Genomic DNA, 14,304 nt, shown 5'->3' with positions numbered 1-14,304 from the left:
CAACTTAGTGACAACTGAACTGATGCCACAGCGATGGAAGCCTGAGCGCCCCGGGGCCATCAAGTCACAACTCCTGAGTCTGTGTGCCGCAACTGCCGAAGCCTGCGCGCCCAGAGCCTGTGCGCCACAAGAGAAGCCACCACAGTGAGAAGCCTGAGCACCAAAACTAGAGAGCAGCCCCTGCTGTCTGCAGCTAGAGAAAGCCTGTGTGCAACAACAAAGTCCCAGTGCAGCCAAAGATAAAGAAAGAAATACGCAGTGTGTATGTAAAAAAAAAAGTAATAAAAAAAAAATCACTGGGACTTCCCTGGTGGCCCAGTGGCTAAGACTCTGCTCTCCCAATGCAGTGGGCCCAGGTTCATCCCCTGGTCAGGGAACTAAATCCCACATGCTGCAACTTAAGAGTTTGCATGCCACAGGTAGAGATCTAGTGTGCCATAACTAAGGCCCAGTGCAACCAAATAAATATATATATATTTAAAAATCACTAACATTTCACAAAATAGGACTTTAAGAGCTTTCAAGATGTCTTAGTGTCCTTGAAAATGTACGGCCTCTTTAATTGTATTTTTGTCTTTTTTTTAAAAAGTTGGAGTATAATTGCTTTACAATGTTATGTTAGTTTCTTGTGTACAATGAAGCAAATCAGCTACATGTATACATATATCCTCTCCCTCTTGGATCTCCTCCCCTCAACCCCATACAATCTATCTAGGTCACCACACAGCATGAAGTCAAGCCCCATTCGCTACAGTCAATTCCCACTAGCTATCTACTTTACACATGACGTGCATTTTGTCAATCACAGTCTCCCAATTTATCCCATCCCCACCTCTGTGTCTACCTGTCCATTATCTACATTTGCGTCTCTGTTCCTGCCATGCGAATAGGTTCTTCTGTAACATTCTTCTGAATTCCACGTTAATATATTTGTTTTTCTCTTTTGACTTACTTCGCTCTGCATGAAAGACTCTAGGTCCATCCACATCTTTACAAATGACCCAACATCATTCTTTTTGATGGCCGAGTATATTCCAATGTGTGTGTGTGTGTGTGTGTGTGTGTGTGTGTAGTTGTTGTTCAGTGTATTTATTCTTCAGATGAGCAATTATACATTTTGGTCTCTAGCCCCAGGCTCTCCTCAGCTGGCCCTGCCACTTTGCTATTCATCTTTTGGTTGCTGGGCTATCCACTTACAAACACATTCTTCCGTCCCTCACACACGCTGGCTTTTTATCTTACAGTGGGAACTCCAGACTCCAGGCCTTCTGTGTTCAGATGTGCTCAGGGATTATAAACAAACTCTGCAACTACCAGGAAGGGAGATAGGAAGGAAGAAAAAAGGCAATACAAGTGTCTGTTGACACTGGCAGCTGCCCTCAAAGCACAGGTATATTAAGATCAGACCTGAAGAACAGTGGCTCTGCCAGCAGGAACAAGGAGCTTATGGGAACAGTGCTTCACTGTAGGTTTGTTTCCTTTAAACAGTCATATCCGCCACCTTCCATGATAGATAAGGTCAAGGTCACACATTAAAATCCTCCCAAGCTGGCTTTCTGCTGAATCTGAGGTTCCCTTAGGAAGGTGCCCACCAGCCCACTTCATGCTAGCAGGATGCAGGCAGGGCCGTCTGGGGCAGGCCCACTAATCCAAGTACATGCCTGAGGCCAGAGAACAGGGCAGGACAATTGGCAGGTTCCATTCAGGCCTCTTCTCATCTTTCCCTAATTGTAGTAAAAGGAACTCTTCTTAGTTTAAATATTTGCTTGCAGTTTATTTTGGTTTTTCTAAATGGACATTCACATCTGTAAACAATAGGATTTTGGCTTCAGCCCCAACCCCCAATTCCTTACAAGTTTTTCTCATACATTGGCTAGAACTGCCATTTGTTGTTGTTTAGTCACTAAGCCGTGTCCAGCCCTTTTGTACTCCATGGGCCGTTGCACACCAGACTCCCCATGGGATTTCCCGAGCAAGGATACTGGAGTGGGTTCCCATTTCCTTCTCCAAGGAACTCTTTTCTTAGTGTGAAAAGAAAACAAGATCCTGCAGTCCCGTGATGAGATGCCCGTGAAAGGAGCCCTCACCTGGGCTGGGTGAAGAATGCATGAATGTGCTGGGCTGCGGCTTGTCCTACTACCGCCTCCAGTTCTCGGATAGACGCGTTGCTTAGTTGTTGAATACTTGGAAACCTCTGAAGCAGGAGTGGGGCTTTCACCTTCCCGACTCCTGGGATCTGCTGCACACTTCGGAGGAGCGCCGGCTCAGAGACCTGAGTCCGTTTCTTCCTGAGAAAAGGGTTTTTACTGGGCTCTCTGGTTTGCTCTTGAACCTGAGCGGAAATGAAAGAAGCACAGGAGCGCCCTCTAGAGGACCTGTGGTTTTCTTAACATTATGTTTTGCGGAAATTTAGTTTTAGTTTTTCCATGTGGTTCAGCTTGATTTACCACTATAAACGTTCTCATATATACCATGAATATAATTTTTCAGGCATCAGTAAAATTATTAAAAGATGAACAATATGACTACACAAATGAGTGAGGGGTAAAAATTAATCTACAAAAACTTGAATTTTTAGAAAGCTTAGGATAAAACCAATGAAAACCTACACTAAAGAATTCAAACATGGTCCTATGGTCCACTAAGAAACATTTCACTGGTATAGGATTACATGATGGCTCCACCTGCCTGATACAGGACTTGGAAGAAGCTTGCCTATCAAAGGAGAAACCCAGTCTTCAGTTAGTGGTGGATACAGGAAGGCACATAATAAGAAGGTTAAATCAAAGTGAGTCAGGAAGAGTGAAGCAAGAGAAAAGAGCAGTGTCTGGAGAAGGGTTTGTGAACTATACAGGGCTGTTTGCATTTCCAGTGTGGTTCTCAACCCCAGCTGCACATCAGAGGGGGAGATTTAGAAACAGCACAACAAAAATTGATGCATAAGCCTGACGCCTATGTTCAGATTCTTAATTGGTCTCAAATAAGGCTCATATATCTCTTTTTTTAAAAGTTCCCCAGGAAATTCTAATCTCATATGATATCACTTCTGTGTGGAATCTAATTTTTTAAATAAATGATACAAAGGAACTTATTTGCAAAACAGAAACAGACTTACAGATATTAAAAACAAAGTTTTGGTTACCAAAGGGGAAATGGGGGCGGGGGAGGTGTGGCTGGGAAGAGGGATAAAACAGGGTCTTAAGATTAACATACACACACCACTATATAGTGTGTGTATAACCAACAAGGAATTAGTGTATAGTATGGGAACTCTACTCAATATTCTATGATAATCTATATGAGAAAAATATCTCAAAAAGAACGAATGTATGTGTAATTGAATCACTCTGCTGTATACCTGAAACACAACACTGCAAATCAACTATATTTCAATAAAATTTTTAAAAAAGTTCCCCAGGAAATTCTAATGTACAACCATGCTGAATAACCAACAAGGACTATGGAAAGCCACTAGGTTAAAAGAAACAACACATGAACTTGCAGACACTTTCTGGTGCTTAACAGAAGATACGCAGGGATGAGGCTAAGTAGCCACTAGCTGACAATGTCACCAGCTTAAATGCAGAATAGCGCACAAAGGAGTCATCAGAGCTGAGAGGCTAAAATCAGGTCTACAACTTGTTCACCTTGTTATATGCTTGCCTAGACAGGGCGGCAAGCTCAGCTAGCTGCAGAGGGAGCTTCTGAACTTAACTCATCAAAAAGATTTTAGAAACCAATCCAGAGATGGATAAAGACTGGCTTCATGGATTGTACAGATAATAAGGGCAGGTGCCAGAAAAGGATCCAGGAAGATCAGTCAAAAGTCCTAAACCAGGGCTATTGTGGAGGAGTAGGAATGGGTACTTACCAACTGAATAATGAGGGAGGATGCTTCCATCTGGCTGGCTACTGGAAGCAACACCATCCCAAGATCCAGAACAGTAAACTTCTGTACAGCTGGAAAATACTGTTCACTCATCTGCGTTTTTTCAACAACCACAATCCCTTGAAGTTTATTGGACTTCAAAAAAGAAAAGAAAAGAAACAGGAAACTATTCAGTAACAAAATTCCATTCAAGATTAAGCAGCTATCCAAGGGTGCAATGGCCAATGGTTTCATACAGATTATTCCAAGGGAGGGGGAAGAAGTCCATTTCTTTAACTCAGTACTTACATTTCTAACCCGAACAAGTCTCTTTCTGTAGCCATTTCCTGCCACCAACTCAGCTTCGGTGATGTAAATAATGCAGGATTTGCTAGATAAGTAAAAATCTACCAGTGTCAGGCCATCCTCAAAAACGAGTTTAATTTTCCCTTAAAACACAGACAAGAAAATAAGTTCCGTGTTCATTAGATGAAAACACGGCAATAGATGGAACTTTTTTAAAAAGTGGGGTGAGGTGAGAGAGGGAGCCCACCGACCTTGCATTCCCTGTGCCAGCTGCGAACCGCGCCATTTCTCATTGGCCACAATGTGCCCAAATGGTACATGCATGGGGCCAGTGCCATCAGGGGGGTTGCCTTCCATCGGCGGCCTCGATCTAATGAGGGGAATGCAAGACGGCACTTAAGCAGATTCTCCAGCACATAGCCCATTTCACTCGAAGCCCGGGCCTCTTTGGCAGGCGCGCGACTGCAGAGTGTTCTTTAAAAGGCTGGATTACAGACCAAAGTCTAAGAACCTGGAGAGTCCTGTCCTGGAAAAAGCGTCCTTTATTTCCGTCACCTGTCTTGCCCCTGAAACCCTGGCTCGGTCCGCACCGTGGCTCCTTAGTCCAGTTCAAGGCGGGGGCCGAGCTGGCCACCTCGGCACCAGTTCTGGGTCTCCCGCGACATTACCTGCTTAGCAACACTTCCGGGTTGCCTCCTGAGAGCCCCGCTACTCTCTCCTCTTGCCCGCCCTCCGCCTCTCCCGGCGCCGGATAGGCTATGGCCTCAGAGATCGACATCTGATCTGACCAATAAGAGAATGGACAGCGACGCCCTGGAGAGGATTTGAGTGGTACCCGCTGGTTGCCAAGAGCGACGGACGTGAAGTAATCTTCGCTCTGATTGGTCGGAGCAAAAGCGGAGCCAATGGCAGACGTGGTTGTTGCGAAGTCCGTAGCTGAGAGAAGGCGTCCGGGGCTAGGCCAACTCAAGGCGTCGGCAGACTTTGGGGAGTGGTCCTCAGCTCCGATCTTCTGTACAGTCCAGTAAGGGTCTGGCCATCAACCACAGCAAGGATGCTCCTGGGGTTTCGGAGTGGACGCAAGAAGCAGTATGTAAGTATATCTGCATCCAGCCTGCGTTCCGGCCCTTGGGGCCGGGAGTTAAGTGGGGAGGGGTTGGGATTTGGGATGGAGGCAAGATAGCGGCCCAACAGGAAGTGGTTTTCCTTTCGAGAAGCCCAGCTGTTTAGTGTTTAGAACATTAATTTTCTATTCTAGTGTTGGTCTCAGTTGATAGGGCCCGCCCTGTCTCGCCTGTAACTTTCGCTCGGGCGTCGGGGAGTTCACTCCTGCCGACACACTACTTTCTGATCGCCGGTGGGGTGTCATTCTGGATTCCTCCCTCCGCCAAGCACCACGTACACTCCACCATGCGCATCTACTAGCCATCCCGGCTCCTACCCCGTCCTCCAGCATCTGCCTGGACTGCTGCAGCAGCTCCTCCCTGTTTCTCGGTTCCACTCCTTCCTTTTCCCTATGTCCATTCTTCACAAAACACCCAAAGGGATTCTTTTAAAATGCAATTCTGATTCGTGCCCAATGCCTTCAAGTCACACACATGGACGCTCCAGCTCTTCCCACCTTGCTGTTCCTTCAGCCTTTACTTTTTCTTCTGCCTGGAATGCTTCCCTCCAAAACTTCCATGGCAATTCTGCCACTGCCGGCACACACTCCCAGGCTCATTCGTTGACCCCTCCTCCTACTTGTAAGCGTGATACCGACAATTCTTTGACACCCTCCCCCCAGCCCCCCTCCCTGCCCCTGTCTATTTATCCTACCAGTGTCCTCATTGCTGTCTTTCCCAGTCCTAATTTCTCATTCCGTGGGTCATGATTATAACCACTACCCTCCACCCAAGTCGCCTTCCTCCTGTTTTTCTTTTTCATACTTGTCTGATGAACCCCCAAACCTGCTTACATCCAGTTCTCCATAAACTCAGTACTTTAAATGCAGAGAAAGCATTTTGCAGTCAAATGCTCTACCCCTGAGCTATACCGCCTGGAGAAAGCATTTTGATAAGGGTACTCCTGAACTCCCTTTCAAATTGGAATTCCTAAAGCATGTCTAACTCAGCCTCCTGTTCTCAGCTCTATGACTTGCTGAAGTCATTTTTTTTTTTTTTGGCTGTGCTGGGTCTTCTCTGCAAGGGGTGAGGACTTCTCTGGTTGTGGTGTGTGGGCTTAGTTGCCCTGAGGCATATGGGACCTTAGTTTCCTACCAGGAATTGAAACTGCTTCCCCTTCATTGGAAGAAGGACTCTTTACCATTGGACCACCAGGGAAGTCATTTTAGACAGCTGGATGTTGAGAAGCAGTGAAGGCACAGTTGAAGCATATTTTGCTGTTGTGATTTTGCTAACTCAGCGTGTTTATTGATGTTTTTATTGTGTTACTGAATTCCTACTGTGTCTGTGTGCCAGATACCCCATAATTGATTGAGAGCCTATGGCCACGCTGGCTAAAGGGTAGACAAACCCATAAGTCATTCAGCACAAAATGGTAAGGCAAAAAGTGCTCTCGAGGTGGGTACCAGGGAAGGGGCAGCAAAGTCAGCCCAGAGAGTTGACCTGGGCCTGGGGAGAAATAAGGAAGGAGACTTCCAGGTGGAGAAAACAACATATACAAAAGCCCGACAAAGGATGAATCATTTGCTGTGTGGAAATGGGAAGGCAGTTTTGAGTGTTGCGGCATAGAGATACCATTACAGTAGCGATGAGGAGGGCCGGCCATTGCTAGGAAGCAGCGGACAGCAGCCGTAGCAGCCGTCTGGGCCACGAGAGGACATTTCTCTGTCAACAAGAGAGGGGGGCTGCCCACGGGAGTTTTCGTGCTGGGTTGAGATAGGACCATCCTGTGTTTTGGAGACTGAGGCAGGAGAACCATAGTTAGAAAGTGATTATCGTGGTACAGGGGAGAAACACTCGGCCTACTATAGGAGATTCACTCCATCAAAAAAATAAACAAAGCTCACAAGGCCTTTTTGGAGGACCTACTGGATGCTATCCCCTGGGGATTCAAAGGTGAAGAAAAGGCTTTTTTGTCCCTCAGCCTCTGCCAGGCAGTGAGGGGTAGGACAGGCGGCAAATATATATTCTGGAGAATGGCTGCTGTAGCAGCCGTGGCTCTGGAGCACCTGCTCTTGGGGTTGGCCGTGTGCGTGGAACTGGGAGAGTGGGGGTGGGAAGGCTGCAGGAGACATTTGGAAGGTCTGCTCATCCCTCACTCCTGAAGGATTTCCAGTCCCCTGGCTCCTCCCCTTGGTTGTGCCTCCCATTCCTTGGTACCTTGTGCCCATCCCAGCCTGACTAGTCTTTCCCAGAGCCAGTTTCAGTGGGCGCTTGCCACTAAGTCACAAGATTTCCTTAGTCTGGTATCAAAACTCTTAAATGGAAATAGTCCTCACTGTGCCCCCAGCCAGTCGTTCTAGCTGCTTCATCTCAGATGCCTGTGTAGTCCAGTGAACTGGAGTATTTATTTTCACCACACTGTCACTAATGTCTTGCTTCACCCCTTCGTTCATGTTGCTCCCTCCTCCTGGAATGTCTTTCTACCCCGTTTCCTAAGTGTGAAAGCAGTGGGCATCTTCGAAGACCCCATCTAAATGCTCTGAGATTTTCTCCAACAGGACATCAGTGGTCCCCTTGCTGGCCTCGGACCTGAAGGAGACCTTCTCTCCCTGGGTCACCTCAGCACATTGTCTTTACCTCTCCCGTGCTGCTGTCCGTAATTCTGTGTCGTATTATAAACAGCTGGGTATTTTTCCTCTGGACTGTCCCTCCTTGAGAATGAGGACCAGGTTTCTTCAATGCTGTCATGGCATTTTGCCTTTAGTAAGTTCACACGAATGGCTGGTGCACGGGAAATGAAGACTGGACTACACTCACAGACAGCCCTGCCTAAAGCTGGGTTGTCTGACTTTCATTGTGTGTAAGAGCCAGTGTTTGTTACTCTGTTTATCTTCAAGATAAATGATCTAAAATCCTTGTTAAGCCCTTGCCAGGTGTTAGGCATTGTGCTAAGTGCCAGAGTTCCAGGGTTAATAAAGACAAGTAGGTTGCCTGCTCTCAGGAAGCTTCTGTTCTGCGGGAGGAGGCGGGCGGGAAGCAAGTGAGTAGGGTCAGCAGGGGCAGTGCTGGGAGCCAAGTGGGGTGCTGGAGGGTGACTCTGGGTCATCGTCGGGGAAGCCGTTCTGAGGAAGGAAGGATGAGAGGACCCCTTTGAAGGACAGAGGGCAGCTCCCTGGGTGGGCACACTTGTCTTGCCAGATAGGGTGGAGGATAGTGGGGGGAGGATTGGGCCTTCTGATGGGACTAGATCCCGAGGTGAGCAGGGCAGGTGTCCCCTCTCAGACCCAGGAAGGGCTGGTCGCAGGACCTAGAGATGATCCCGCTGACCTCTGCCTGGTTTCATTTCCACAGAAATACATCATCCATGGCCTTCTCCCTGCAGCCAGCATCGCACCGAAGCCCGCTGTGCCCCGCACACCCCCTCCGCGCAGCCCCAACCCCTCTCCAGAGAGACCAAGGTGAGTCAGGTGAGCCCGCAGCAAGGTCGCCCCCTAAGCTCAGCCACCAAGTGCTGGGTCCCGGAGCTGTTAAACGGGTAAGAAAATCAGAAGTAAAGTGATTAGGATCATGTCCTTTGAAATGCCATCCTGGTTCCATAATGAAGTGCTTCGTGTGGTTTCTCCATGGGCTCATGATCTGGACCATCAGGTCTGTGGAGTTCTCACATTTCATGGTGGTTTAGTCACTCAGTCTTGCAACCCCACGGACTGTAGCCTGCCAGGCTCCTCTGTCCATGGGATTCTCCAGGCAGGAATACTCGAATGGGTTGCCATTTCCTCCTCCAAAGCAAATTTTCAAAATAGAAAACATTAAAGCCCAAACATTTAGGTGGATAGTATGTTAAAAAGTATTTAAACTATGCACATAATTTTCTTTTTAAACTCAAGTCTGCCTTTCAGAAGAACTGCTTTGCAGGAAGGAAGGAGAAGCAAATTCACTTCCCAAAGCCTGTGATTTCCCCCTCCTCCCATGCTCCTGTCACACCAGAGAATGGACTTTCTTTTGTATTTAAAGCCCCTGCCTGTGTCCTCTTTAAGATTTTGGACACAGAGAAGAGTTTTAGATTATTCTTTATTCATAAAACACGTGGATGCATGCCTTAACTCTTAACAATGAGAGATAAGTTTATTCAAGTGTAGTACCTTCTTTTTAGTGTTCTTTGAAACTGGAAATATTGTATGCCTCCTGATAAACACTTTGAAGTATTTTTGTGCTAAATGTGTGCTAAATTGCGTCAGTTGTGTCCGACTCTTTTGTGAACCCATGGACTGTAGCTTGCCAGGTTCCTCTGTCCAGGGATTTTCCAGGCAAGAATACTGGAGTGGGTTGCCATGTCCTTCTCCAGGGGATCTTCCCGACCCAGGGATCAACCTTCATCTCTTCCATCTCCTGTATTGGCAGGTTCTTTACCACTAGCGTCACCTGGGCAGCGAAGTATTTTTAGTGTTTGTTTTTTCCTTCAGTGCAATCTTGATAACAAGAATAGCCGTTTATTAGTGTTTATTTTGTGCCAAGGACTCTGGTTAGTGCTTAAGAAGCATTGTTTCATATCATCCTCTCAACAAACCTGGGAGAGAGGTCCTATTGGCGGCTCTGTTTTGATTCAGGTGTTAGTCATTGACCCAGAGTCTCATGGTTGGTGGGTGGTGTCATCGCTGCGATGGATTGTAGGTCTGCCTGGTTCTTCAGTTTTTGTGTGAACAACCCTTAAGTTGTGTCCTTAGAACCTAAATGTTTTGGGGGACTTCCTGTTGGTCCAGTAGCTAAGACTGTGCTCCCAACACAGGGGGCCCAGGTTCAATCCCTAGTCAGAGAACGAGATCCTACATTTTGTAACTAAGACCTGGCACAGCCAAATAAACACACAAAAAAATGAACTTAAACGTTTATGTAGCAGCCGTATTGTGGCCAGTGTGCTGTAGACTCATTAGAAAATCTCTATAGTCTCCTGTGTTTTCCAAAAATATATTTCTGGACTGTGATTTTTTATAAGTCCCAAATAATCAACATTGGTTTGGTAAATTTGGCCTGTTTCTAGGAAATTTTTTTTCTGAAAACTAACATTTGAATTAATGTTTTTCCACTGGCATTATTCCAGTTTACACCTCGTGTAACAGTGTAAGAATTTCCTATTTCCTCCTTCCCATCCTTTGCTACTGTTGTTACACATTTTAATTCTATATGTTATAAATCCCAACGTATATTGTTCTTATTTCTGCTTTAGACAGTCTTTTATCTTTTTTAAAGCAGTTTTATGATATAATGGACATATAATCTTAGATACTTAAAATGAATACTTTGATAAGTTTTGATGTGTGTTTATACCCATGAGACCACCACCATCGCTGTCAAGATAATTACTGTATCTGTCTTCCCCTCCAGTTTCCTTGTGCCCCTCTGTAATACCTCCCTCCCGCTCTGTCACTTCCCACATGTCAGCCCCACCCTCCCAGGCAGCCCTCCATCTGCTTTCTGTCTCCATAGATTAGTCTACATTTTCTAGTATTTTATAGAATCGGAATTACACAAAACAATTATGCTGACTTCTTACACTTGGCATAATTATTTTGAGACTCATCCATATTGTGAAAATCAGTAATTCATCCTTTTAACTGCTGAATGGCATTCCATTATGTGAATATGCAATTGTCTGTCCATTCACCTGTCTATTCAGCAACTGGTGGGCTGATTCTCCATTTCTGGCTACTAGAAATAAAGCTGCTATGAATATTTGTGCATAAATCTTTGGCCCTGTGCTTTCATTTCTCTTGTGAAAATATCTAGAAGTGGAATGACTGAATCACATAGCTGTTGTTGTTGAGTCGCTAAGTCGTGTCTGACTCTTTACAACCCCATTGACTGCAGCACACCAGGCTCCTCTGCCCTCCACTATCTCTCGGAATTTTCTCAAATTCATGTCCACTGAGTCAGTAATGCTATCTAACCATCTCATCCTCTGCCATCCCCTTCTGCTTTTGCCTTCCTTCTTTCCCAACAGGGTCTTTTCCAGTGAGTCAGCTCTTCATGTCAGGTGGCCAAAATATTGGAGCTTTAGCTTCAGCATTAGGCCTTCCAGTGAATATTCAGGGTTGATTTCCTTTAGGATTGACTGGTTTGATCTCTTTGCAGTCCAAAGGCCTATCGAGTCTTCTCCAACAGCACAATTCAAAAATATCCCTTCTTTACTACTCAGCCTTCTTTATGATCCAGCTCTCACATCCATACATGACTACTGGAAAGACCATAGCTTTGACTATACAGACCTTTGTCAGCAGAGTGATGTCTCTGCTTTTTAATAGGCTGACTAGGTTTGTCATAGCTTTCCTTCGAAGGAGACAGTGTCTTTTAATTTCATGGCTGCAGTCAACATCTGCAGTGATTTTAGAGCCCAAGAAAATAAAATCTGCCACTATTTCCGCTTTTCCCCCTTCTATTTGCCATGAAGTGATGGACTGGATGCCATGATCTTCATTTTTCGAATGTTGACTTTCAAGCCAGCTCTTTCACTTTCATCTTTCACGCTCATCAGGAGGCTCTTTAGCTCCTCTTCACTTTCTGCCATTAGAGTGGTATCATCTGCGTATCTGAGGTTGTTGATATTTCTGCCAGCAGTCTTGATTCCAGCTTGTGATTCATCCTGCCTGGCATTTCACGTGATCAACTCTGCATATAAGTTAAATAAGCAGGGTGACAACATACAGCCTTGACATACTCCTTTCCCAATTTGGAACCAGTCTGTTGTTCCATGTCCAGTTCTAACTGTTCCTTCTTGACCTGCACACAGGTTTCTCAGGAGACAGGTAAGGTCTGGTATTCTCATCTCTTGAAGAATTTTCCATAGTTTGTTGTGATTCGCACAGCCAAAAGCTTTAGCGTAGTCAGGATAATATTTAACCTATTAAGAAACTGCCAAACTATTTCCCAAATCATTATTCTATGTATGGTCCTACCAGCTCAGTGTGAGTTTCCATTTCTTCATATCCTTACCAACACTTGGTTTGGTCAGGTGTGTGTGTGTGTGTGTGTGTGTGTGTGTGTGTGTGTGTGTGGTTTTATAACTTGATTTGACGATTAGGTGTTAGTTCTCATTTATGTTGACTGTATGGAGACTTTCTGTAATCTTTTTTAAAAATGTTTATTTATTTGGCTGCACAGGGCCTTCACTGCATCCTAGGGGATCTTTTGTTGTGGTGCATGGACTCTGTAGTTGCGGCAGTCGGCACGTGGGCGTAGTTGCCCTGTGGCGTGTGGGATCTTCATGGCCTAACCAAGGATGGAACCTGTGTCCCCTGCGTGGCATGGCAGATGCTTAACTACTGGACCACCGGGAAAGTCCCCTGTCCATAGGGATTTGAAGGTGGTGACCGGTGCATAGGTAACAATGTCCAGAGCTTATTTGGTGAATCTTTATCTTCATTACGCCTTCTGGACAACCGCACTGATAAGGAATAGGACATTCCTTATCCCTTTGGTGCAGACAGTTCTGTTGAGTCTGGAGACAATGTGCACATCTGTATAGTTCCTGTCAACTTCCTGGCAGATTCCTGGATCTCTTCAAGGGTTCCCAGGGCCACCTTTCTTGAAGCTTGTTTCCTGGATGTGCTTGTGCATGCTGGTGGGGTACTCTCTGGCCACCACCTCGTTGATGGCAGACTGGCCTCTTCTCGCCGTCTCGCTTTGTGGGAGCCATTGTGCCAGGTCCGGGTTGAAGGGATTATCTTGGCCGATCTTTTAACTTTTGGACACTCTAATAGGTGTGTAGTGGTATCCTTATGGTTTTATTTTGCATTTCTCTACTAACTAATGGTGTTGAGCATCTTTTGATATGCTCATATGCTCATTTGCCCTTGTATATCTTTCTTGGTAAAGTATCTGTTAACATCTTTTGCCCACTTGAAAAAATTGAATTGTTTTCCTATTCAGTTCCATTCAGTCACTCAGTTGTGTCCAACTGTTTGCGACCCCATGGACTGTAGCACGCCAGGCCTCCCTGTCCATCACCAACTCCCAGAGCTTGCTCAAACTCGTGTCCATCGAGTCGGTGATGCCATCCAAGCATCTCATCCTCTTTCATCCCCTTCTCCTGCCTTCAGTCTTTCCCAGCATTAGGGTCTTTTCCAGTCAGTCAGCTCTTCTCATCAGGTGGCCAAATTGTTGGCTCTTTAGCTTCAGCATCAGTCCTTCCAATAAATATATAGGATTGATTTCCTTTAGGATGGACTGTTTCTGAATATAAAATAGGTTTTTTATCAAATACGTGATTTGCAAATATTTTCTTCTCATCCATTTCTTGTCTTTTCATTTTCTTAACAGTTTTGCAGAGAGCAGAAATTCTTAATGTTTAATGAAGTTCAACTTGCGAACTTTTTCTTTTATAGATCATGATTTCAGTGCCATATCTAAGAAATATTTGCCTACCCAAGGTCATAAAGCATTTTCTCCTATAGTTTCTTCTAGAGGTTTTATACTTTTAGCCTTTACATTTAGGTCTGTGATGCATTTTGAGTTAATTTTTGTATATGGTGTGCAAGGTATGGATTCAAGTTCACTTTTTAAAAAAATATAATTCCGTTGTGTTTATTTATTTTTAAAAATGTTTTTATTTACTTATTTATTTTTGGCTGCATTGGGTCTTCGTTGCAGCAGACAGGATCTTTTTTTGTTGCAGCGTGCAGGCTCCTCTAGCTGTGACACGCGTCCGAGTGAGCTCCAGGGCACGTTCGCTCAGTAGTTGCAGTTCAAGGGCTTAGATGCCTGGGGGCATGTGGAATCTTAGTTCCCCAACCAGGGATTGAACCTTCATCCCCTGCATTGGACAATGGATTCTTAACCACTGGACCGCCAGGGAAGTCTTTTTTGCATGTGGGTAGCCAGTTGTTCCAGCACCATTTGATGAAAATTATTTATTGGGCATGTAACTAATTACACCAAAACGTAATGGCTTTTTTTTTTTTTTCCCTGCCATGCCAAGCAGCTTGTGGGATCTTAGTTCCCTGAACAGGGATTGAACCCAAGCTCTTAGCA

At 45.3% G+C, this 14,304-nt stretch overlaps 2 protein-coding genes across 7 annotated transcripts in view; one reads left to right on the top strand and one right to left on the bottom strand.

Annotated features, from left to right (window-relative positions):
- Positions 1 to 1,749: 1,749 nt before the first annotated feature.
- On the bottom strand, positions 1,750 to 4,911 carry FAAP24 (FA core complex associated protein 24). Of its 4 annotated transcripts, none has more exons than XM_043899072.1 (5): positions 4,843 to 4,911; positions 4,426 to 4,544; positions 4,178 to 4,317; positions 3,872 to 4,024; positions 1,750 to 2,332 (listed from the first exon to the last, which is right to left on the bottom strand). In XM_043899072.1, the coding sequence occupies exons 2-5, from the start codon at positions 4,529 to 4,531 to the stop codon at positions 2,084 to 2,086; spliced, it is 648 nt and encodes a 215-aa protein (XP_043755007.1). In that variant the 5' UTR covers positions 4,532 to 4,544; positions 4,843 to 4,911; the 3' UTR covers positions 1,750 to 2,083. The 4 variants fall into 4 exon arrangements, with proteins under 4 accessions (XP_043755007.1, XP_043755008.1, XP_043755009.1 ...); XM_043899073.1 differs by lacking the exon at positions 4,843 to 4,911 and adding an exon at positions 4,672 to 4,836; XM_043899074.1 differs by lacking the exon at positions 4,843 to 4,911 and adding an exon at positions 4,686 to 4,836.
- A 177-nt stretch (positions 4,912 to 5,088) lies between these two features.
- CEP89 (centrosomal protein 89) overlaps positions 5,089 to 14,304 on the top strand; it is a 69,478-nt gene continuing 60,262 nt past the window's right edge. For all 3 annotated transcript variants that reach the window (XM_043899069.1, XM_043899068.1, XM_043899070.1), the window contains exons 1-2: positions 5,089 to 5,267; positions 8,632 to 8,738. In XM_043899069.1, the coding sequence (XP_043755004.1) occupies positions 5,229 to 5,267; positions 8,632 to 8,738 (146 nt within the window). In that variant the 5' untranslated portion in view covers positions 5,089 to 5,228. The remainder of the gene's footprint in view (positions 5,268 to 8,631; positions 8,739 to 14,304) is intronic.

This window comes from Cervus elaphus, chromosome 4, assembly GCF_910594005.1.
Source record: "Cervus elaphus chromosome 4, mCerEla1.1, whole genome shotgun sequence".
In the NCBI taxonomy this organism is placed as follows: Eukaryota; Metazoa; Chordata; class Mammalia; order Artiodactyla; family Cervidae; genus Cervus; species Cervus elaphus.
The sequence above is the reverse complement of the archived record's forward strand: the minus strand, read 5'-3'. Positions and strand labels throughout refer to the sequence as shown.

Coding starts and splice junctions, on each gene's coding strand:
- FAAP24 (XM_043899072.1), bottom strand. CDS start 4,531: ATGGAAGGCAACCCCCCTGATGGCACTGGCCCCATGCATGTACCATTT. Junction 4,318..4,425: donor GCTGGCACAGGGAATGCAAG/GTCGGTGGGCTC, acceptor CTGTGTTTTAAG/GGAAAATTAAACTCGTTTTT. Junction 4,025..4,177: donor GACTTGTTCGGGTTAGAAAT/GTAAGTACTGAG, acceptor TCTTTTTTGAAG/TCCAATAAACTTCAAGGGAT.